Source organism: Phyllostomus discolor, chromosome 1 (genome assembly GCF_004126475.2).
Source record: "Phyllostomus discolor isolate MPI-MPIP mPhyDis1 chromosome 1, mPhyDis1.pri.v3, whole genome shotgun sequence".
In the NCBI taxonomy this organism is placed as follows: Eukaryota; Metazoa; Chordata; class Mammalia; order Chiroptera; family Phyllostomidae; genus Phyllostomus; species Phyllostomus discolor.
Genome location: NC_040903.2, coordinates 176222396 through 176244909, shown reverse-complemented (window position 1 = coordinate 176244909; position 22514 = coordinate 176222396). Strand labels below are relative to the sequence as shown.

Sequence of the window (22514 nt, the reverse complement as noted above, 5' to 3'; positions counted from 1 at the left end):
GGCACATGCCTGGGTTTCGGGCCAGATCCCCAGTGGGAGCCACACGAGAAGCAACCACACATTGATGTTTCTCTCTGTTTCTCCCTCCCTTACCCTCTCTAAAAAAAATAAATAAAAATCTTAAAAAACATTAAAAATGGAACTGTCTTTTGACCCAGCAATTCTACTGCTGGGAATATACCCTAAGAATCCCAAAGCACTAATTCAAAAGAACCTATGTAACCCTATGCTCATAGCAGCACTATTTACAATAGCCAATTGCTGGAAATAACCTAAGTACCCATCAGGATATGAGTGGATCAAAAAACTGTGGTACATTTACACAATGGAATATTATGCAGCAGGAAGAAAGGAGGAACTCCTACCTTTTGTGACTGCATGGATGGAACTGGAGAGTATTATGCTAAGTGAAATAAGCTATTCAGTGAAAGACAAATACCATATGATCTCACTTATTAGAGGAATCTAATGAACAAAATAAACTAATGAGCAAAGAAGAACCAGAGACATAGAAACATGGAACAGAGTGACAATGGCCAGAATGGAGTGGGGAGAGGGATAATGGGGGAAAGAGGGGAAGGGACAAGTCAAAGAACATGTGTGAATAACTGATGGACATGGACAGCAGTGTGGGGATTGACTGGGAGTGGGGGCTGGGAGGAGGAGGGCAAAGGAGGGAAAATTGGGACAACTGTAATAGAATAACAAATTAAAAAAAAAGAAATGATAGAGAATATTAACCTAAAAGAAGATTTTTAAATAATTACACAGGCAAAGCCAGCCATCATTTATGACATCACTTCTTTGGGAAAGCTTCATTCTTCTGCAAGGTGCAGTTTGTGTCTAGGTCTATCAGACTCCTATACTTACAGGAAGGATCTTAAAGTAGTTTACCAAGTAGGACATTCTTATTTCAAAGATGAGAGTCTATTGTACAGTGTAGCCAGCATTGTCTAGCAAGAGAATAGGGATAAGAGCTTGGATCTTCTAATTTCTGTTTTCCTGTAGCTGCTTAAGATATTCTGAGTGGAAACTTTTGGTTTATTCTGGGAATAAATAGTAATTTTCACGTAAGCAAAGTTGTTTATTTTGTTGTCATAGGAGGACTCTGTCTTTGATTGGATTGTATATTTGCAACCCTTTATTTTCTTCAAAGGAAGAAAGATTGGGCCGGGAAGATCTACCACAAGGACCTAGAGGTGTAAACACAGTGGTTCAGTAGGTGATCAAATTAAAGCAGTGATTTCAGCTGGCTATGGGGGTGGGTGAGCTTTGGTTTGTTTTTAGCCATGACACAATGTATTTTATAATTTTCAATTAACATTAACAGAAGCCTTACAGATTTTATCTTTATTAAAGGAACAATGTTAAGTCATCAACCTAAGGAGGAAGAAAAGATTAAATACAAGTTTATATTCTTTCCAGACCCAATGGGGCTTAGATAATATATCTTAGAATAGAAATGTTATCTTCCAGTGTGTGTGCAAGTGCACGTCTTTGTATGTGTGTAAAAGTAAAACTCAAAGAAGTGATTTCCTAAGGTTTTCAGCTCATAAAAGTTGGGAAGACAAGATTCAGTTCCAGTTATTTTATATATGGAAAACATAATCGCCTTCTTGGCAACCAGAACTGCATGTATTTAGGGTGGAGGTAGGAATATGAGAAATTACTGTAGAAGATTTTACTACAGAAATATTTATTGCTCATAATAAGTTTACACTTTTTCTTTTATGGTAGTTGGGGCCTCAGTAGATGAATTAGTAATAAATGAAAATGCCTCTCTTGGTGCCTAGTTTGTTTTCCTATTTGTGGAGAAGGGAATTTGACTTTCTGTTTGAAGTTTTAGCCTAATCCCTTACCTCTTATTGATGAGTGAAATGATTATAAGCTGTTTGTCTTCCTAATAAATGGCATTCCAGCCAGTGGGGGTGGAGAGTAGGAGGAGAAATACCAGTGGAAAAGTACAACGCATCAGCCCATGTTGCACCAAAACCATTTATGAGTGTTGTACCACCCGGAAGATTCTGGGTGCATGTAGACTCAGACGTTTATTTCAGGGCCATCTAACTGCTTCTTTGTGTATGGGAGATGTAAAAACATCTAGAAAGTATGCAGTGGTCATTTGATTTAAACAACTTCCTGCCTTTCAACCTGTATAATTCCTCAACAAATACTGACACTCAATAAATAATGAAATCTAATATAAAACCAATTTTTAAAAAAGGTTAAAGTATGAAAATTGTTTTAAATATGCCTGGCAAGAATAACCTGGACACGACATTGTGTTTATTTTGGAGTCAGTGTTCACAGATACCACAAACACATCTCTAATAATTACTTATCCAGGAAGCAAGCAAGATTGACGTAGGTTAAGACAGAGAGGATAGTTGTGAAACTCTTAAAGAGCCTTTATGATGTTTTAGCTTCAGTGACAAATAACCTATTTAAAGTTTAATTTTCCAGGCAGACTTGAAGGCTGGTTCTACTCAAGAGGTGAGGAAAAGTAATGTTGTGCCTGAATGAAAATCAGGTGCTCAGAGCAGGAAAAGGTGTGATCGTTTGGTAAGGAACAGCACTGTTGCACTGACATTAAAGAACTGCCATTCTGTCTGGATTCTGCTGGGGTTGTTCAGGATGTTTGTTGGGGGGAAACGTGTGAACTGAGCACTGAGTGCTACCGTCTTCCTAGCTTTCTGACTTAACTTTCTATCCCACAAGTATTTACTGAGTCTCTTTACATGTGCCATTATTGTTCTAAATATCTCAAACATGTGCTTCAGTTACCTATTTCATCGGTAGAACGAGAGGATTATCTTCCAGCTTCCATGATTATTTTTAGCACCTTTATTGGTATGTAAGTTTTTTTATGATTTCATTTATGTAATTTTAGAAAGAGGAGAAGGGACAGAGAAAGGGAAAGAAACATGAATTGGTTGACTCTTGGATGCGCCCTAGCTAGGGACCAAACCAGCAAGCCAGGCCTGTGCTCTGACTGAAAGTCAAACCCGCGGCCTTCAGCTTTGTCAAACAACACCCAACCAGCTGAGCCACACTAGTCAGGGTTATTGGTATTTAATTTAAATACCATAAAATCCAACCTTTTTGGGTTTTGTTTGTTTGTTTGTTTAGTTTGTTTCTTTTAGAAAGAGAGGAAGGGAGAGAGAGAGAAACATTGATTCGTTGCTCCACCCATTCGTGCATCCACCAGTGGCTTCTTTTACCATGTGCACCCTGACCAGGGACGAACCTGCAGCCTTGGTGCATCGGGACTGTGCTCTGCCTGCCTGACCCACTCAGCCTGGGCCCTCCTGTCTTTAGTGTAGAACATTTCTGTCCTCCTAGAAGGAAATCTTGTGCCTGTTTGTCATTAGCCATTCCCACCCCCTGTAGCCACTAATGTGTTTTCTGTCTTAACAGATTTGCCTTTTCTTAAGAATTATTTGGCCAAAATGTCAATATACCAATAAACAAACTTCACAAACAACTTTGGACACATTCAGTCAGTCATAGCAGCTTCCTTCTCCATACACTGCACAAATCTTTTTTGTGTGTCAGTTGCATTTTTACCTTTCTTGAAATAATAAAGCATAATATGCTGAAAATGTTGTGTATCTTTCAATTTTCAATATTAAAATGGCTGCACAAAAATGCACCAATTTTGATACTTTTTTAAAAAAATTCATGTTGTTGTGACAGCTATCACAATACAATCTAACAAAAATGTTTTGAATGAAGTTCAAAACAGTTAAGCCCTACTACAGCCATTGTACGGAAAAAACTAAATGGACTTGTTGGCCAACCCAATATTTATCAATTCATCTGTTGGTAGACGTTTGGGTGGTGAGAATCTTTTCATGTACCTATAGTTCATTCATATACCTTCTTTCGTGATATCTATTCAAGTCTTTTGCCCATTTTTAAGTTGTTCTTTTTGTCTTATTAATGAATTGTAAGAGTACCTCATATCTAGTATTCTAGATACAAGTCTCTTATAAATAATTAAAAATATTTTCTCCTAGTCTGTTGTCTTTGGTTTTCTTGATGGTTTCTTCTGAAATGCAAAAGTTCTTAATAAAGAACTTTAAAGACTCTAGAAGTCTAATTTATCAATGTTTTCTTTTTCTAAGTTGCTTTGACTGTATATGACCCAATTATGATTTTACCCTTCTTGAAGGATCTTTAGGAAACTGGGATATTGGGTCTGTTAGTTTTGTGATGTTTTCCAATGGACCAAGCTTACTTTCAATATTTGAATACAGGGGCAACAGAATAAATGTTTTTCATGAAATGTGTTCTGTTTGGGAAATTTATCTCTGACATGTTCACTTTCCTTCATAGTAATGTGTCATCTGCCATAGAGACTGTTGTCATCCTGAGCAGACATTGACATTTTTTGTGAGGGTTTATTACTTGATGCCTATTTGTTTATGAAAAAGTACCATTTGAGTATAAAACATTTTTTTATCTCATAATTGATCGGTTTAGGCTTATGTATTATTTCTTCCAGAACACTATCATTATAAATTATTTTTAAAGCATCTAAGATGAATTGCCAGATAATTTTTGTGGTTAAGATAATTAAAGAAGACATTTAAGATACATTTTATCAGATATGAGCGAAAGACATTTATATCTGTGGTGGGAGCTTATGATGCCTGGCTGTAAAGGTTAGTTTCAGTTCTATGAGAAAAAATAACGAACTTTGCATTCCAGAACTTTTGTTTCTTGAATACAGCTAAGTCAGTTCCACAAGTTCCTTTGTTTTAAGTCAGGGTTTCTGAGCCTTAGCACTGTTGACATTTGGGGCTCGGTAATCTCTCTCACGTGGGCTCGCCTGTGCCTTGTAGGACGTTCAGCAGTATTCTTGGCCTCTGCCCACTAGATACCAGTAGTATCTCCCCACTTGTGAAAACAAAGAAATGTCTCCTGATGTTGAAATATGTCCCCTTGGAAGCAACATCACCACCCCATAAAGAACCACTGCTTTAAATGTATGTCTAGAACTAGATTTTGAATAAATAAGTAATAGTAATAGAACTTAAAGAAGCCCTTCCCCTTCAAATATGGGTGGGACTTGTCCATCAGCAGTGCCACTGGGGTTGATAAAGTGGTCTTTGCATGCAGCCCCTAAAAGTTAGAGGCTGGTGGTTCCGCCACACTCTTTCTCCTTGCCAGCTTTATGTTTTTGTGTGCATGTCTGTTTCTGACTGCATGGTGAGGTCTTCTAGGGGCAAGTGGAGACCATGTATCTCCCCACCTCTGCTTGGAGGCTGTGGTGTCCAGTTTCAGATGGCTATTGGGAGAAAGTTAACTTGAGGAAAAGGAGGAGGACTGAGTTGGATTTCCTCTGCTTCAACTTTTAAAACTTTTCCACTGTGTTATAAAAAGCCCCAAAGCACGTGGATGTATGAATTGAGGTGTGAGCAGAGAGAACGAGCATGGGAGGGAAAGGTAATTAAGTGTTGTAAGCTAACCAGAACTGCTGTTCTGTTGTAAAGGAGTGGTGTGGTGCTTTAACTCAGTCCAGTTGTTCTTCCCTCAGCAGCTTCATCCTGCTCCAGTGGTTGGTCTGTCGTGTGGACAGAAACAAATACTGCAGGTACAGTTAATGTGAAGGTTGGGGCACTGAAGCCCCAAACAGTCAAAACTCTGTAACTTTTGGCTGTCCCAAAACTTTACTGTGCTTGCACTAGGAGGCTTCAAGGATGATTACTCAGAGAACCACAGATATGAATTTCCCAGCATTTGTCTGGGTAAAGTCCCAACATTAACGTTGCACATTTAACCGTTAAATGCCTCACGGTGGTATCACCTACTCCTAGTACTTGGTGAATAATCTGTTTGTTAATAACTGCCACCAAGTGTTTGCCAGAGCAGCACCCACTTATGTGTTATCTTCAAGAAAGTATCACTGTGGAATTCTGACTGGTTGCAACATATGGAACGATTATGATTTTTTTAAAAGTCTCTTTGCCTATTGCCAGTTAATGAAAACTCTTGACTTCCCTATTTTTTTCCCAAATCACATTTTGCTCAATTCTTTGCTTTCATAATGGCTACTTTCTCCTTCAACTGACGTCAGATTCTGCTGCCTCCTATAATTTTCCTAATTGCTTTCTCTCCTGTTTCAGTTTATGCCTTAACAATGGAAAAGAAAAATAAGAGAAGGCATATTTTGGGAAGGGAGGGGCCAGAGCAGCTTAAAGAAGGTGGTTATTTCCTGATTGTAATGCTTCTTACCAACTCCCCTCCACATGTCTGTAACCTGCCCTCATGTCAGTAGTGCTGTCACATTTGCAGAGCACTGAGCTGGGAGGAGGAAATGAACACTTACTGAGGGCCTACTGTGTGCCAGTGCTTTCTTATGCATTGTTTCACTTACTCTTCCAGAAGCTTTTGAGAAGTGTTTTTGTCCCCGTATGCCGGTGAGGAAATGAGACACCTATGAGGTTTAATGTGCCTTTCTCACAGAGGGCCAGCATTCCATGCCAGTCTGTCTGACTCCCAGTATGCCCCGCCTGTTTTATGACCTGGCCTTTCCTGGTCGGGTTAATACTGTCATGACAAGGGGAAGGGAGAGTAACACTGGTACCAGGAGGGTGTGTACCGTGAAAGGCACTTGTATCTGGGGTTGAGGTTATGAAACGTGGCTGTGAAAGCAGTTTTGGTTCTGTGAGGAAGAATAAAATCAACTGGATCCTTAGAAGAGCGCCGATCATCTTGATTTGAGGTGGCACCAATCACTTCCCTCAGGGCATAGAAAAGAAGACCTAACCACTGGGCAACTTCTCTTCACAAGGAATGCCCCAGTTAGTTTGGCATACATTAATTCTATTGGTATTCAAAGGAGATAAGAATAATCCAAAACAGTATCAGTGCATTTAGTTTGGAATGTACTTATTTTGTCTTTTTTTGTCTGGGTGGTACGTAAGAGGGTAGGTGGGGATACACACAGACACACACACACACACACACACACGGTGGGGCAAAAGTAGATTTATAGTTGTGAGTGTGTGCAACAGAGTTTATTCTTGTGCTAGTATTTATTAGTTATTGTATTTTTCCTGTGAACAACTGTGACCCTACTTTTGCCCTACCCTGTATATTTGTGTGAGAGAAAGAGGGAAAATAGATATTGTGGTGACTTGGGAATTCACCTTTGACCTTTGGTTGGCTTCCTAGTTCATACTAGAGAGAGTATCGCCTCTTACTGATTCTGAACCATAGAAAACTAGCTGCCTCCTTTCTTACCAAATGTACACTTTCTCTGAGGGAAGGAACATTAGAATAGATGGGGAGTAGTGCAAAGGAGGGCAAGAGCAAGAGGAGGGAGGCGTTGGATTACTGAGCTGAAATGCTTCCTTGGCACACAGCTTTCTTCAGCTCTCTTGACTCCTTCTTTTCATGTGGAACTCTAGGGGAAATAAGTTTACCAAGGAAGTGAGAAAGCAAATAGGAGTTGCAGGAGAATCGGTGGCTATGTAAAACAGTTTCTTGAACAGGGAAAGAAATTTATACTTGCACATAAAGCTGGTGGAAAAGGTTTATTCTTACTACTGGATCTGGGTTGGCATTTAACTGCTCCCTGAAAACACTATAAATTAACTATTTTAAGCTGTGAAACCAAGTTTGTAGTAACAGACCCAGCAATTAATCACCTGGTGTTTGTTTGTCTCTTAAAAAATGATGTATTACAGCTCCACCAGGTGGCTGCCAACAGTGTGAATGAGACAGGCTGACATCTACCAGGCGGAGGGAGAAGTTGCTACTGATTTTATTTGTGTATCATTTGACTACATCAGTCTCAGTTTAGCGAAGGGCAGAGATGGGAGACCACTGAAGGTTTTTCTAGGAAGCCTGTCTGGCACTGCCCCCCACCCCATACACATAAGATCACTATGACTCACTTTTGACATAAAAATACCCCAAACTCATAGACAGTTTTCTGATGGGTAATGGTGTTGCAGGCTCTTGTATTCTGGTGCTCTCATTCTGACTATTATTTTTGGTTTTCATAAAAGGGCAATAGGTTAGTTTTGGCTTGTGGACCATTAGACACTTGAGTGTGATATAGCTCGGATGCTAACTCTCATGACATGTAATGCATCACTGTGGAAGGAAGGGAGGCTGGTGACCTGAATTCCATTTTAGGCTCTGCTCCTGTTACGCAGGTGACTTTTTTGGCTTTCAGTTTTCTCATTTGTGAAATGAGTGAATTGTACTGGCTGGTCTCCAGAGGCTCTTAGCCATGTGCGCATACGTTTTAGTGATTTTTGTTTTAATTTGGAAAAGAATTAACTTGTTAAACATTTGGAATCAAATACAAAAGATGGGGGAGAAAAGCTGTATTTAGTATAGGCATTTACATATTTTAAATTAAACTCTACATTATGATATTGATGATAAGAACTAGAATGAAACAGTCGTTACTATTCTCTTTAGTTCTAATATGGCACAGATGTGATAATAAAGTCCAGATGTAGCCTTGCTGAAAGTATTTGATTAGACATAAAATGTTAAAATAAGTAAATTGAGCCATCAAATTGTTTTAGGCAGCACAAATAGTTTTTAAAAATCCAGCTACTAAAACATTGAAAGCTGAAATTCATTTTTCCAATTTATTAGTTCTAGTCTCATCTAGGTTTAAAGAAAAGAGAAATGGCTTCTTTCTATGTGTTAAGTAAATATCTTTATCATTTGAAAATCAAAGACAGTATAAAGTTAAAATTTTAAGAGCTCTGAGTAACATTCATTGATTTGTTCTTTTGTATTCACTAATGAAATGAACCATCCCTAATGGATTCAGGTATTCTAAATTGCAGTTAATATGACATTTTAATTTATTTTATTTTAAATATTTTATTTATTTATTTTTAGACAGAGGGGAATGAAGGGAGAAAGAGAAGGAAAGAAACCTTCAATATGTGATTGCACTTGTGCACCCCCTACTGGGGACCTGGCCTGCAACCCAGGCATGTGTCCTGACGGGGAATCAAACCGGTGACCCTTTGGTTCGCAGGCCAGCACTCAATCCACTGAGCTGCATCAGCCAGGACTGATTTTATTTTTTCATGTTAGTTGAGGACACTGTCTTGGAAAAAGCATAACCCAAGTTTTATTCTAATTTTTAACAATACAACCAGTGTAGGAAATACCAATAACTGATTGTGTGATGGTGGAAATACTAGTCCCATGCTCCTTGTACTTTCCCCATTAACAACAAGATAATTCATTATTTTACTCCTTCTGCTTCCCCCTTAAAAATAATTTTTTATTAAAAAAGTTACCCATGAATTGGTCCATATGGTGGCTCCTCCTACTCTTTCAAAATAATTTGTTTATACATTTTTTTGCTACTCTCCTTTGGTTAGTTTGCCTTCTTCCATATGTGCCTTTATTGGCATATTGCTGTGCCACCTGCTTGGAGTTTGAAGTATTAGCTTTGAATGCAATGTGGACTTTGATCTTGAGGGTTTTTTTTTTTTCCTGTGAGACATTTAGATGACAGCTTAATCCTTGACTTTAATAACTTACATGTTCTTTCTGCTTATTTCCTACCTGAACTTGTCATAAGGCTCCATGAGGGGTAGTGTAGCTGGTTGCTATGGAATTGATTGATAATAAAGATTATGACTTTAGATAGAAATTAAACGGAAAGAACTACTGATTTCTTTTTTTTTTAATTTTATTTATTTATTTTTAGAGAGGGAAGGGAGGGAGATAGAGAGAGAGAGAAACATCAATGTGTGGTTGCTGGGGGTCATGGCCTGCAACCCAGGCATGTGCTTTGACTGGGAATCAAACCTGCGACACTTCGTTTTGCAGCCTGCGCTCAATCCACTGAGCTACACCAGCCAGGGCTCTGATTTCCTAAAGCCAGAGTAAAATCAGATTTTCAAATATTGGCCCAGACCTGTTAATTTAAGAGTAACAATTCTGGTTTTGGTGAAAAAATTTAGAAAGTTAGTTTCAAAGTGTGCCTTATGGCAAGGATATTTAGTTGGCCAAAGTGTTCATATGGTTTTTTTCTGTAAAAGACACATTTTTCATTTTCATCAATAACTTCATTGATTTGGACATTTGAGTATGTTGACTGTCTCCTGTGTGGTAGACCGTTGATTGTTCTCAATGTGTCAGTTTGATTGCTGTCAATTTCAGCTGGTTTACTGACCATGGGGCATTGTCCAGTGAGAAATCTCCAGCACCATACTTCCCAGACCACTTTTGACCCATTCTATCAGTCACAGCACCTTCTCCATATACTGAATAAGTCTTTTTTTGTGCTTCATTTGTGTCTTTACATTTTTTGAAATAATAAAGCATAATACACTGAAAAAGTTGTATATTTTCTTCCATCTTCATTAAAATGGCTACACAAAAGTTCACCCAATTTGGTAAGTTTTTTTTAAGTGCACACTGATGACAGCTGTCACAGTACAGTCTAAGAAAATTGTTTTGAATGGAGTTAGACAACTAATTGCTACTAGAGCCATCCTATGGAAAAAGCCAAGCAAACTTTTTGGCCAACCTAGTGAAGTCTTATTTTCAGTTCCTGCTAATAACCACATGGTGAAAGGTTAGCAATGGAAAAAAATGCACATGCACATACGTGCTTCATATATTATTATACATGTTCCTAGCAGTCTTTTGGACTAAGTAATTTTCCCATATCTTTTTGTTGAGCAAGAAGTATGGCAGTGTTCTAAATGTATAACCTTAGCTCTGGCATTTAAAACTTAATTTTTAGTTTTCAGTGTCTTTTGGTGAGTTTGAGAAATTCCTTACATGTTCATCAATATTATGCATTGAAAAGATCCTTGTGGCCATTTTGCTGTACTTTTTTATAATAACCCAAGTAGAGGCATGTTATTCTACTTCGCTAAGTTCATTTTCCACATCTGTATTAAATGGAGGTTGTAGGTATGAGCAGGAGAGATGAGAGTTGGAGGTTAAAACAATTTCTAATGTCTCTTCCAGTTCTAAATATTTTATGACATTATGGAAGCAAAATGCTTTGATGGTTCCATGACCGCATCTATTTTTGGCTTTTACTGGAAGAATTTCATTAGTTATACCCATGTTGGAAATGGGTTTCTGAAAGATTTAATTATATTTGACATCATTTTATTTGCTTGGCTATTAAACATTTAAATTTTGCCATAAGTGTCCTTGTCAAATAAGAATTTGAGTTGGCTTTCAAAGAATCTGAACAGGGCTGAAAATAAATGGAATTAGAGTCATTTATCAGTATGCATTCTTTTATTAGTTGAATTAATGTATAAGTGTTTGACCCAAGGAATATGTATAACTCTTTATTTTTTAATGGCTTAACCTTAATGCTGTCTTCCTTTTAGCTTGCAATAAGTATGAAATAATTAAAAAACTTTTAGGATCCTTATTATCTTCCATCACCCATGAAGTTCATAAGCAATAAAATACATACAGCTGTCATTCTCTCCCACTTGTTCTTTTATGGATGTTGGGTGAGACGACTATTTTGTTTTCTACCTAATCTAATCACGGTAGTGTTTCTGTTCTTACAGTAAAGCCAATGAGTTAAATTACGTCAGCATTACTTTTGTAATCAAATGATCAGAGAAGAAAATACCTTAATAAATGTGAGGCCCTTTGAAATCCTTATATGAAGGGAAGCAGCCTAAGTACCGTATTATTTTGAAGTATTACTGAGAAAGTTGACTGATATACATTGGTTTTGCACTTCCCATAGTAATGTTGTGTCGTTTATTTAGATATCCTTGGAACAGAAGATCTCGTTGTGGAAGCAACTGCCAGTGATGCTGTGAGGTTTTATCCTTGGACCATTGATAATAAGTACTACTCAGCGGACATCAATCTATGTGTAGTGCCAAACAAGTTTCTAGTCACTGCAGAGATTGCAGAGTCTGTCCAAGCATTTGTGGTTTACTTTGACAGCACACAAGTAAGATTTTGTTTTTCATGGAATCGTAAATAAGAAATTGTGCTTGCTTTTTTTAATCCCTTATTTCTGTGTGTGTGTGTGTGTGTGTGTGTGCATATGAGTTCTCTTAATATCTGTTTTTCTGCTTTTGTTTGTTTCTTATGCCTCCCCCTAGAAATCTGGTCTTGATAGTGTCTCCTCCTGGCTTCCACTGGCAGAAGCATGGTTACCTGAGGTGATGATCTTGGTCTGCGATCGAGTGTCGGAGAACGGTAAGATGCTTTGATGGGGCCGTGGTTTGTGCACGCTCCTGCCACTCCTCGGTGCGCAGAGCACGTTGTTTCCTCAATTTAGAACAGCATGTCTCATTTGACTTTATTCCTTTACAACAGTGTTTTCAGCTATTTCTCTCTAGAATCTTGCAATATTTACCTTTTTTTTTCTTTTTTAAATAATGGACACTTGCATTTGAGAAATCATTTTCTTTATATTTATTTTGGGTTCCTGTAGAATAATATTGACATTAACAGAAACACATTTGTGGATAGTATTGCAGCAATATTTGTATTTTATTTTTACTTATAAAGGGTTTTTTTGCACATTATTTTAGGTGTAAACCGACAAAAAGCTCAAGAATGGTGTATAAAACATGGCTTTGAACTGGTAGAACTTAGTCCAGAAGAGTTGCCTGAGGAGGACGGTAAGTGTTTATGTTGAGAGAAAACATGGCATTTCGTTTGAGATGTGAGATTAGTTAATTTGTGGAAGAAAAATCACAGTGAAATTCGAAAACACTCTTTTTCCCCAGCTGCTTGTAAAGATTTCTGCAAAATTCATCGATGTGGTCTTACTATTAATCAAACAATCCATTTCTGGGGATTTACTACCCATTTTAGGAGTTTTGAAATGTTTGTTTTTCTCTTGCATAAAGGTAGAGGATTTCAACCTTAAATCTTAGTCATTTCCCTAATCTCTTATCCTTTCTCTACATCCAAAAAAGGAGAGTTTGACCTGTATTCATAAGTCAGTAAAGTTTATGTTCCTTATTTGGAATTCCTAGTAACCTAGGGCGGAATTCCAGGAACCATAGATGCATGTCAGTCCTATGTGTATGTGTTTTGGACATTTGAAACCAAAAATGGACTCAGAATACCCTCCTGGAGTAGTTCTCCCCTTGACTGCCTTCTATTGCCATCTGGACCTTCTTCTGTTTCTTCCTCCTCTTCACATCCCTCCCGCATTTCTGTCCTCACCGTTACTCCTTCCACGCACACCTGTGCTAGCTGCTGTGGCGTCTACAAAGATAAGGTGGATTTTGACCCAGCAAACCCTTATAATCTGGTATAAGAGATAAAACATGTATACAAATAATTGAATTACCAAGTGGGATATAGTAAGTATTATTTTAAAAATATTGGTACTGTGGTATTTCAGAGACAGAGGAGATTATTATAAAGAAGGAATTGACACCATGAACTTTCACATGTCAGCTGGTCCATTGGGGAAGAAATGGAAAACGTACTGGAATTGTGTGTAGAGGACCAGTGGGGAGGGGGCATTGAGAAGATGCCAGTTGTTCCAAAAGGCATTTTAGTCAGGGGCAACCAATATGAATTAAATTACATAGGTAGGCTATAAGTAATCCTTACATGAAACATATTTTTTAAAAGAATTAAGAAATGTCTTTCTATATTATGGCTTGTTTGAATTTTTTTCAAAATGTTATCTTTGGGAATAAAACCTTTCCAGAGAAGAAGAGGACAAAAGGGAAATAAAAAGGCTGATTTTTCTCCCTGTATACTTCTAAGAATATTGAAATGAACAACTGCAATGTCTTATCCCACGCCTTTCTAGGTTCCCTAAAGCCGGTGCCCTGCTTTGTGTGTACGAGCATGTGTGTCGTCACCGATCTTTGGCACTAGAGTTTCCTCTTCTTCCTGTTGTCCTTGAGAGTCAGCATTTGAGTTATTTATTTAAATCTGTTTTCACTTTGGAATTTCTGCTCCTTTACACCACTGCTCTTCTTCTTGCTCTTTACCAGAACAATGCTCTTATATTAATTCAGCTTAATCTTAAAATAGATTTTTGACATATCCTCTTTAGGTAATGTAACTGAAACCTTCACAGCGTTCTTTAATGGAAACAGTTCTCAAGCCACATACCCTCATCCTTTGTTTGCATGTATTACTTGAACATCAGTATGAGAGTTTATGCCTGTTTGTGTTATACTTCATCTTATTGGCTCTTCAGACCATATTTTTGGTTCTTCATTGTATCATCTGAAGTGTTAGTTATTCTTTCAAGAACTGAACCATTCATAGTTAAGATAAATGTGGCTTTTATTTCTTCATTTAAACATTGTTGGTGATAGCTTTAGCTGGTGTGGCTTAGTGGATTGAGTGCCAGCCTGCAATTCAAAGGGTTGCCGATTCGATTCTCAGTCTGAGGCACATGCCTGGGTTGCTGGCCAGGTCCCCGGTAGGGGGCACATGAGAGGCAACCACACATTGATGTGTCTCTCCCTCTCTTTCTCCCTCCCCTCTCTAAAATAAATAAAATCTTTTTGAAAAGTCTATAAAAAGAAACATTGATGGTGATAAACTCATGTAGAGTATTTTTGGTTTAATCCTCAACATGTTTGTGTTAAGTTGGTAGGTTGGTATTTATTTATTTATTTTTTAAATTTTAGTGTTTTTTTAGATTTTATTTTATCTTTAGAGAGAGGGGAAGGGAGGGATTGAAGAGGTGACCCTTTGGTTTGCAGGCCTGTGCTTAATTCACTGAGCCACACCAACCAGGGTGGTAGGTTAGTATTTTTTAAATGATTCATCAGTGTCTCAGTTACTGAGTGCCTGCTCTTGTTCAGACACTGTTTTAGGCAGTGGGAATAATGAACTCAGTAAGACGTCATTCCTGCCTTCAAGGAGTACCAGTCTAGAGAAGGTTACACTAGTAAATTGTCAGTTCTACTGCATCTTTCTTCTGGGAGAGGAGGACATGGACTGGTGTCATCCCCACTTTTCTTTAAGATTGCATAAGTGATATTCACACTTTATCAAATAGCTAATAAGTTGCAGAGCCCTGGGTTCAAATTCCTATCTAGTGGCCAGGCCAGTAGAGACAGGTTCTATGTGGACTGTGCTCTCATAGGGCACTTTCTTTTTTGAGCCAGATGCAGTGTTGTAATATTCATTATCTGAAGGATCTCCTTTTCTTTTATGCACATTCATACCTTAGTGCAGCTAAGAATGCCACCCTGTTTCTGACGTGCCAACTGGGATTAGCACCTTGTTTTTTAGAGTACTATCAATTAAATTCCAGAAGCAGGATAATACCAACACTAACGTAGCTAAGTTGTGGCTATTTTTAATGACAGTTTGCCTGCCTCTTGCACTATAGTAATAGTAAGTTCACTTCTCTAAACTATCTTTCTCCAATCAGGAAGTTGTTCTCTAGATACCAGTGATAAACAATAATTACTTTGTTTCTGAGGAGAAGAAAAGGCATTTGCAGGATTTTTTAGCTAATAAGAGGACCGTTCCTTCCTTCAGCAAATCATTCTCTGTAAATAATCGTGAAGGGTAGTACTCTAGCATTCTCTCAGGACCGTGTAGTTAACAGAAACTAACATTTTCGGGAGAATATGAGTAGGTGCCATTGGTGAGGCAATGGGGCTGATGGTATTATATAAACCTCTTAATATTGTGTGTTTTTCTCATTGTTTTAGTTTCTAGAATATTCTTATGGGAGCTCTGAGCTCTGTATTTGCTTTGTTTTTTCCCCTCACTATATAAGTCATAATGTGAAATAACAACTAAATAAGCAAAATAAGTAAGCCGCAGTTATTTAAAAATGTGGCTTGCTATACACACATGTGTGTATGTATGCATAAGCGCATGTATAAATATATATGTTTTGTCCCCCTGATTAGATGACTTCCCAGAATCCACAGGAGTAAAGCGAATTGTTCAAGCCCTGAATGCCAATGTCTGGTCCAACGTAGTGATGAAGAATGGTAAGTACCTTGGGACTAAACGTGCTGAGGAGTTTTCCTCCTGTTTCTTGTAAGGTTAAAATTATTTGGATATATCCGGAACCATAGAATTACATCAGATCTGCAGATTTGTTCAGCTTTAAGTCCCCAGTTGAAGGAAGAACCAAAAGTAATACTTCTAAGAATTTTAAATACATGTTTAATAGTTAATTCAGTAGGAATTTTGAGCTTGCCTATAATAGGCCTAGCATTGTCTCTGGCTTTGAGATGTACCCCCAATATTAGAAAACATCAACCCTCTCCTTAAGGAGCTCGTAACCTACCTGTGCAAAACTTGCACTTTTTAAATGCTGAAATCATGTGTGGCAACTTGAGATGAGTACAGAATGACTGATACAAGTAGTAGTGCCTACAGGTCAGAGAAGTGGCCTTAGCTGTGGGCTTGAGTATATAGAGCAAGCTTCAAGGGGAAAGTGGGCCTTGGCAGGGGAGGAAGCACTGCATCAGTAGTGGTGGTTGTATATTCTAGGCAGGGGTGTCCAACCTTCTGACATCTCTGGCCCACACTGGAAGAAGAAAAGTTGTCTTGGACCACACATTAAATACATTGTGACTGTAATCACAAAAAAAATCTCATCATGTCTTAAGTAAATTTATGATTTTGTGTTGGGCCACACTCATAGCCATGCTGGGCTGCATGCAGCCTGAACACCCCCTGTTAGGGTCACGAGTGGAATCTCACCTAGCAGTTAGAGCTAGCTCAGAAGAGAGAGCCCTGAATGCTAGGCAGGAGAATCTGGGCTTTGTCCTGTAGGAGTTAGTGAGTCAGTAGAGATTTTTTAACAAGAGTGATTCAAAGAAATTGGCGTCTTTGAAAGGTTAATATCATGGTGATGTTCAGGTGTTTGGCAGTTGAAGCAAGTGGGGGTAGAGCCTAGAGTCAGGGAGACGAGGCAGCTGTTACAGCGGCTCACGAGTGGGGTGTTGGGGCCTGGGCTGATGTGGTGGCCGTGGTCATGGGGTGGAAAGCTAGATCTGGAATGCAGTCTGAAGCAGGTAGGCTAGTTAGTGCACATGGGCTCTTATGTCCGGATCCATTTTATGAGGCTGCAGCGACAAGGGAGCATGAACAGGATGGCATGGAAAAACAGGTATTTATTTTCTCATAGCTCTAGAAGCCAGAGTTCTAAAATCAAGGTGTCAGCAGGGCCATGCTCCCTCTGAAGGTGGTAGGGAAGGGTCTGGTCCAGGTCTCCTCTAGCTTCAGGTAGTTGTTCAGCTTGGGGCAGCATAACTCCAGTCTTCATATGGCATTCTTCCTGTGTGCCTGTTTGTGTCCAAATTCTTCATTTTACGAGGACAATAGTCATGTTGAAATAAGGGCCCACCCAACTCCAGTGTGACCTCATCTTAACTAAGTACATCTGCAGTGACCCTATTTCCAAATAAAGTCACATTCTAAAGTATTGGGACTTAGAACTTCAACATATAAATTTTCCGGGGATACAGTTCAACCCGTAACGTGGTCCTCTAAGAACTTCTTCCAGGGGAGTGTTTTTCTCTCTTGTAGCTCTTGGCTCCGCAGGAAATGTGCTGTGCTAGGTGGAACACTAGGTGAAACACTACAGGCGGGAAGGAGAAGAATCACAGCTTTAGTGAGCTCACCGCCTCTTCACTGAGATAAAGGGTTGAGTGGCAGGTCAGTTTTATAGACGTAAAACATTTCATCTCAATTTTTGGTCAACACTTGAGCGTTAAGTGTGACTGGGGCCTTTCGGCTTGCCTGGGATCTTATCTAACCCATGTCATCATTGGAGAAGCTCCTTCTGGCATAGTCAGGTGCTCCCTCCGCCCTTTTTCTTCCCCTCTCTCCTTCCTGCTTTATTCTTTCTAGGGGGGATCTAATGTGTCAGTTGCATTAAATTGCAAAGATACAAAATTATTTTTATTGTGGCAGCATTCCAAATAAGGCCCTGATAGATCTAGAAAAAAATATGGAGATTTTAGCCTCTGATGTCATCTCCCTGTTTAAAAAAAAAACTCAAATTGAGGCTTGGTCCTGTTTATTCATTCATTCAGCAAATCCTCGTTGAGCATTTATCATAGTGAGGCATTGCTGTAGACTATATCTTCACTATAAAAATATGTTTAAGTTATGGTACATAAACTGGATCAATTTGGAATAAAATTATATTCAGTGGTGCTTATTATATTTATGAGAAGTATTTTCAGAAAAGCTTATTTGGCATCAAGCACGTTTGAAATATCTCCCCCCTCCCCAAGTTCATCTATTAAGGAAGTACTTGCCTTATAACATACACTTGTGTCTATAAATTTAGAAGCTTGTATTGAACACACTTTATTACTTTGGAGTTATGGTGAAAGGTATTTTCTGCAAAGAAGCCATTCTGCTTAGACACTAAATGATATTCTTAAGAGACCTGCCAAGCAATGAGGCACACTGGAATTTTCATGGTTCTTTTCCCTGAAGTATCTTTGCTTTCTTTCTTTCTTGACAGTATTGGTACATTGGTTTGCCATTAACCAAACACCAAAATATTGCCATTAGCTTAATTCTTTGTTTGAGAAGATCCTAGCCAGTGCGGTGAGAAGGAAGGAAACTTAACTCTCTTTGCTCTAGGAGGAGTCTTAGATAATAAAGATGTACAGTGACATTTGGATACAGCCTAGGTCCTAGGACAAGTGAAGGACATACTTGAAAAGTCCCACACCTTATAGCAGAGACTAAGCTCTGTGCAAATACATGGTGGGGCACGTACTCCTCCAGGGCAGCCTGCCTCCTGAGGGCCTGGTGAGCTGCCCTTTCCTCTCAGCAGGCTTTTCTTGAATGTGTCTGCCAGCAGGTACACAGGCTGGCTTATTTGTTTTGAAGGCAATGCCTCATTATGATAAATGCTCAATGAGGATTTGCTGAGTGAATGAATAAACAGGACCAAGCCTCCATCTTCTCTGCTTCTTTCTGTCTTTCATTTCCGTCCCTTTTTTCCCCTCTCCTTTTATTTTTCTCTTACTTTTTAAAATTCTGATTAAATATACATAGGATAAAATTTACCATTTTAACCATTTTTAAGTGAACAGTTCAGAAGCATTAAGTACATGAACCTCAAATACATGCTAGTGAAAAAAGCCTGACATGAAGGCCAGCTGTTTTATGATTTCAGTTATATGACATGTCCAGGATAGTTAAATTCATAGAGATCAAAAGTAGATTAGTGGTTCCAAGGGCTTGGGAGGAGGGGTTACTCACGGGTGCAGAGTTTCTCTTTGGGGTGATTGGAATGTTCTGGTGTTAGATAGTGATGATGGTTGCACAACTTTGTGAATATTCTAAAACCAACTGATCTTTACATGTTTAAAAACATGAAGGTTATGATATGTGAACATCTCAATAAGAAAGAAGGAGGGAGAAAAGAAAGGGAGGAAGGAAGGACCACTGATGGAGAGAGTAAAGTGGAAGGGGGTGGTGGTGGCAGAAGGAAGTGAGGTGGTAATCACACGAATAGCAGCTGTTTACGTACACACCGTATCTTACTTAATCACAATATTCATACGAGTTAAGCTTAAAGAGGTCAAGTAATTTTCCTAAGGTCATGTGAGTTCATCAGTTCTCAAACTTGTTTGCACACGGGAATCACCTAGGGAGCGTTAAAAAGTACTGATGCCTGACTCTCACTGCCAGAGATCCTGAGTTAATTATCCCCAGATAATTATAACATGCAGCATAGTTTGAGCACTACTAATATTAGCTGTTAACTATTGAAGCCCTGATTTGAATTTAGACCTTTATAATTTTGAAGTCTTATGCATTTAGTTACTGTATCACATACCTTATAAATTGCTATGTTGTAAAGAAGCTTCTCTTTTATTGCTGTTTCTCTAAAGAATCGAATGATAGTTCCCAGTTTCAACACTGCTGCTCAGCTGTGCGACCTCAGGCAGATCTCAGTCTGTCCGGCTCTATTTACTTATTTAAAAATTAAATTTATTGAGGTAACATTGGTTAGTAACATAACATTCAGGTGTACAGCATTATAATTTCACATATGTATACTCTATCACATGCCCACCACCTGAAGTCTAGTTTCTTTACCATTTATTTGACCCTTTACCCAGTCACCCCCTTCTCTGCCCCCTTTCTCTTTGGTGACCACCATTCTGTTGTCTCTATGAATTTCTTTTTGTTTGTTTTGTTTGCTACTTTTTGTTTTGTATTCCACATATGAGTGAAATCATATGGTTTTTGTCCTTTTTGTCTGACTTATTTCGCTTAGCATTATACTTTCAAGATCAATCTGTGTCACAGATGGCAGTATTTCATCTTCTTTATGGCTGAATAGTATTCCCCATGTGTGTGTGTCTGTGTATACACACTCCACATTTCTTTAATCGTCCATGAGGTTGATCTCCATCATTGGCTTCCGGCTCTGGCTGCACATTCAAATCACCTTGGACTCCGTGACAACTTAGGCTGCCTGGGCCTCACCCAGACTGTCTGTCTCAGGCGGGAGGGGCTGCTGCAGTGTTTTTTAAATGCCTCAGGAATTCACACACGCAAGCCCTGTTGAGAACCACTGACTTAAGTGATAGTTATCTAGTTCTAACTTGTAAGTCTGCGTAATCCATGGGAGTAAACTAGGCATTTTAAAAGCTGCATTAGCTCTTTGACTGGCTTGCTTTCTTCCAGTCCTAAGTCGGGTAGTATTCACAGGTCACTCCTGATGTGACAAAGCCGGAGAAGGGAGACAGCACTGTGTCCAGTGTAGACCTGCCCAGAGGCAAAGGGGGAAATAGCGGCTCTGCTTTCCACACTTCCTTGGTCTTATTCTGGTTCGGGCTGTGTCATGACAAGGTCACCAGTGCTTGTGTTAAACAGGCCTCCTTGAGATCTGAAAGAAGTAATACAGCCTTTTTAAGTAGCTAAATTGCCAAAGAACATCCTTGAGACTCTGGGCCACTTGAGTTTTTCTTCTGTCAACCTCCAATCTCCCTGTGGTCCACAATTTAAGATCTAGTTTCAAGCATTCATTCATTCATTCAAAAAATATTTATTGAGCACTTACTGTGTGCCAGGCATTGGTCTGTGTGCTTAGGACACATCCATGTACAAAATGAATAAAACATTTTGTCCTTGGAGCTTTCATTTTGGTGGACGGCAGAAGCAAATAGACAATACAAGTAATTGGTCTGTTAGAAGATAAGTGGTATGGAAGAAATAATAAAACAGGGTTGGGGTATTGAGATTTCCTGATAGATTGCGGTATTAAATAGGGTGGTCAAGGTAGGTCTTCTTGAGGCCTTGAGATCTGAGGAAGGAGATGAGGTATTTCACCAGGTCGGTATCTGGGAGAGGAGCACATCAGGGGCAGGGGATAGCCACAGCAAAGGCCCCAAGGGGAGAGCATGCCTGATTTGGTTGGAGGGTATCAAGAAGCACGCTGCGCCTGAGGAGAGCAGAGCAGAGAGAATGGAAGACTGTATCACTCAGGGGTTTGAGAGCCATCATGGTGACTTTTGCATTTACTCAGAGTCAGTTGAGGAGCTGTGGCAGGGCTTTGTGTAGGAGAGTGATGTGATCTGACTCTGGTTGCTCTGTGGATAATAGCTGGTGGAGGCGAGGAAGACCCAGGAAGATCTCTTAGGAGGCTCTTGGAATATCCCACGTGAGAGAGAGTGGTGGCTCAGATCAGAATTGTAGCAATGGGAGCTTGAGCAAAGGCTAAGTTATGGCTATAGTTTGAGGTACAAGCAGTGTGATTTCATGACATGCTTTGAATGTAAGGTATGAAAGAGAACAGTCAAGGAGGACTCCAGGATTTGGGCCTGAGAAATTTGGAGGATAGTTTGCCATCAACTGCAGTGAGGAAGCTACAGATGAAGCAGACTCTGAGGAGCAAGATGCCAAATCAGTAATTCTGTTTTGAATATGTTAACTCTTTGACCATGTCTACTAGACTTCCAAATGGAGGTGTCAGGTAGCCATCTGGTAGTAGTAGTATGGAGTTTGGCATATGCATGGCATTCAAAATCTTGAGTCTGAATGAGATGACCAAGGGAGGGAGTAGTAGATAAAAAGGACCAGGGACTCAGCCCCAGCACATTTCAACATCAAGAGGACAGGGACAGGGACAGGAGCAGGAGCCAGCAAAAGAGAAGGAATGATCAGTGAAGTAGGAAAACCGAGAGTATAGAGTTCTAGAAGCGAGAGGGGAATGTTGGCAAGGTTAAAGGAGTGGTCAGCTCTGCCAGACGCTGGAAATAGGTTAAGTAACATGAAAACTGAGAATTGACCTTTGGATTTAGCAAAGTGGAGGTTGTTAGTAACCTTGAAGAGAACAGTTTTGGTGAAGCAGGTTTAAGCGATTGAGGGGATAAAAATAGCAGGAGATGGTGACTACTCTTCTGAAAAATTTTGTATGAAAAATAAGCAAAGAAATAATTGGGAGCTAGTGAGAAGGCTTGCTTGAGTTTTATTAGTACCATTTTTTAGACAAGAACAAGAGCAGCATGTTTGTAGGCTGCAGAGAAGGAACCAGCAGAGAACAAACCGGATGAAAGAGGATAGAGGGAGAGTTGATGGAG

At 39.2% G+C, this 22514-nt stretch overlaps 1 protein-coding gene across 2 annotated transcripts in view; it reads left to right on the top strand.

Moving 5' to 3' along the window:
* AAGAB (alpha and gamma adaptin binding protein) overlaps nt 1-22514 on the top strand; it is a 47183-nt gene that overhangs the window by 3544 nt on the left and 21125 nt on the right. For both annotated transcript variants that reach the window (XM_028508113.2, XM_036009486.1), the window contains exons 2-5: nt 11751-11941; nt 12096-12192; nt 12531-12620; nt 15852-15935. In XM_028508113.2, coding sequence (XP_028363914.1) covers nt 11751-11941; nt 12096-12192; nt 12531-12620; nt 15852-15935 — 462 coding nt within the window. The remainder of the gene's footprint in view (nt 1-11750; nt 11942-12095; nt 12193-12530; nt 12621-15851; nt 15936-22514) is intronic.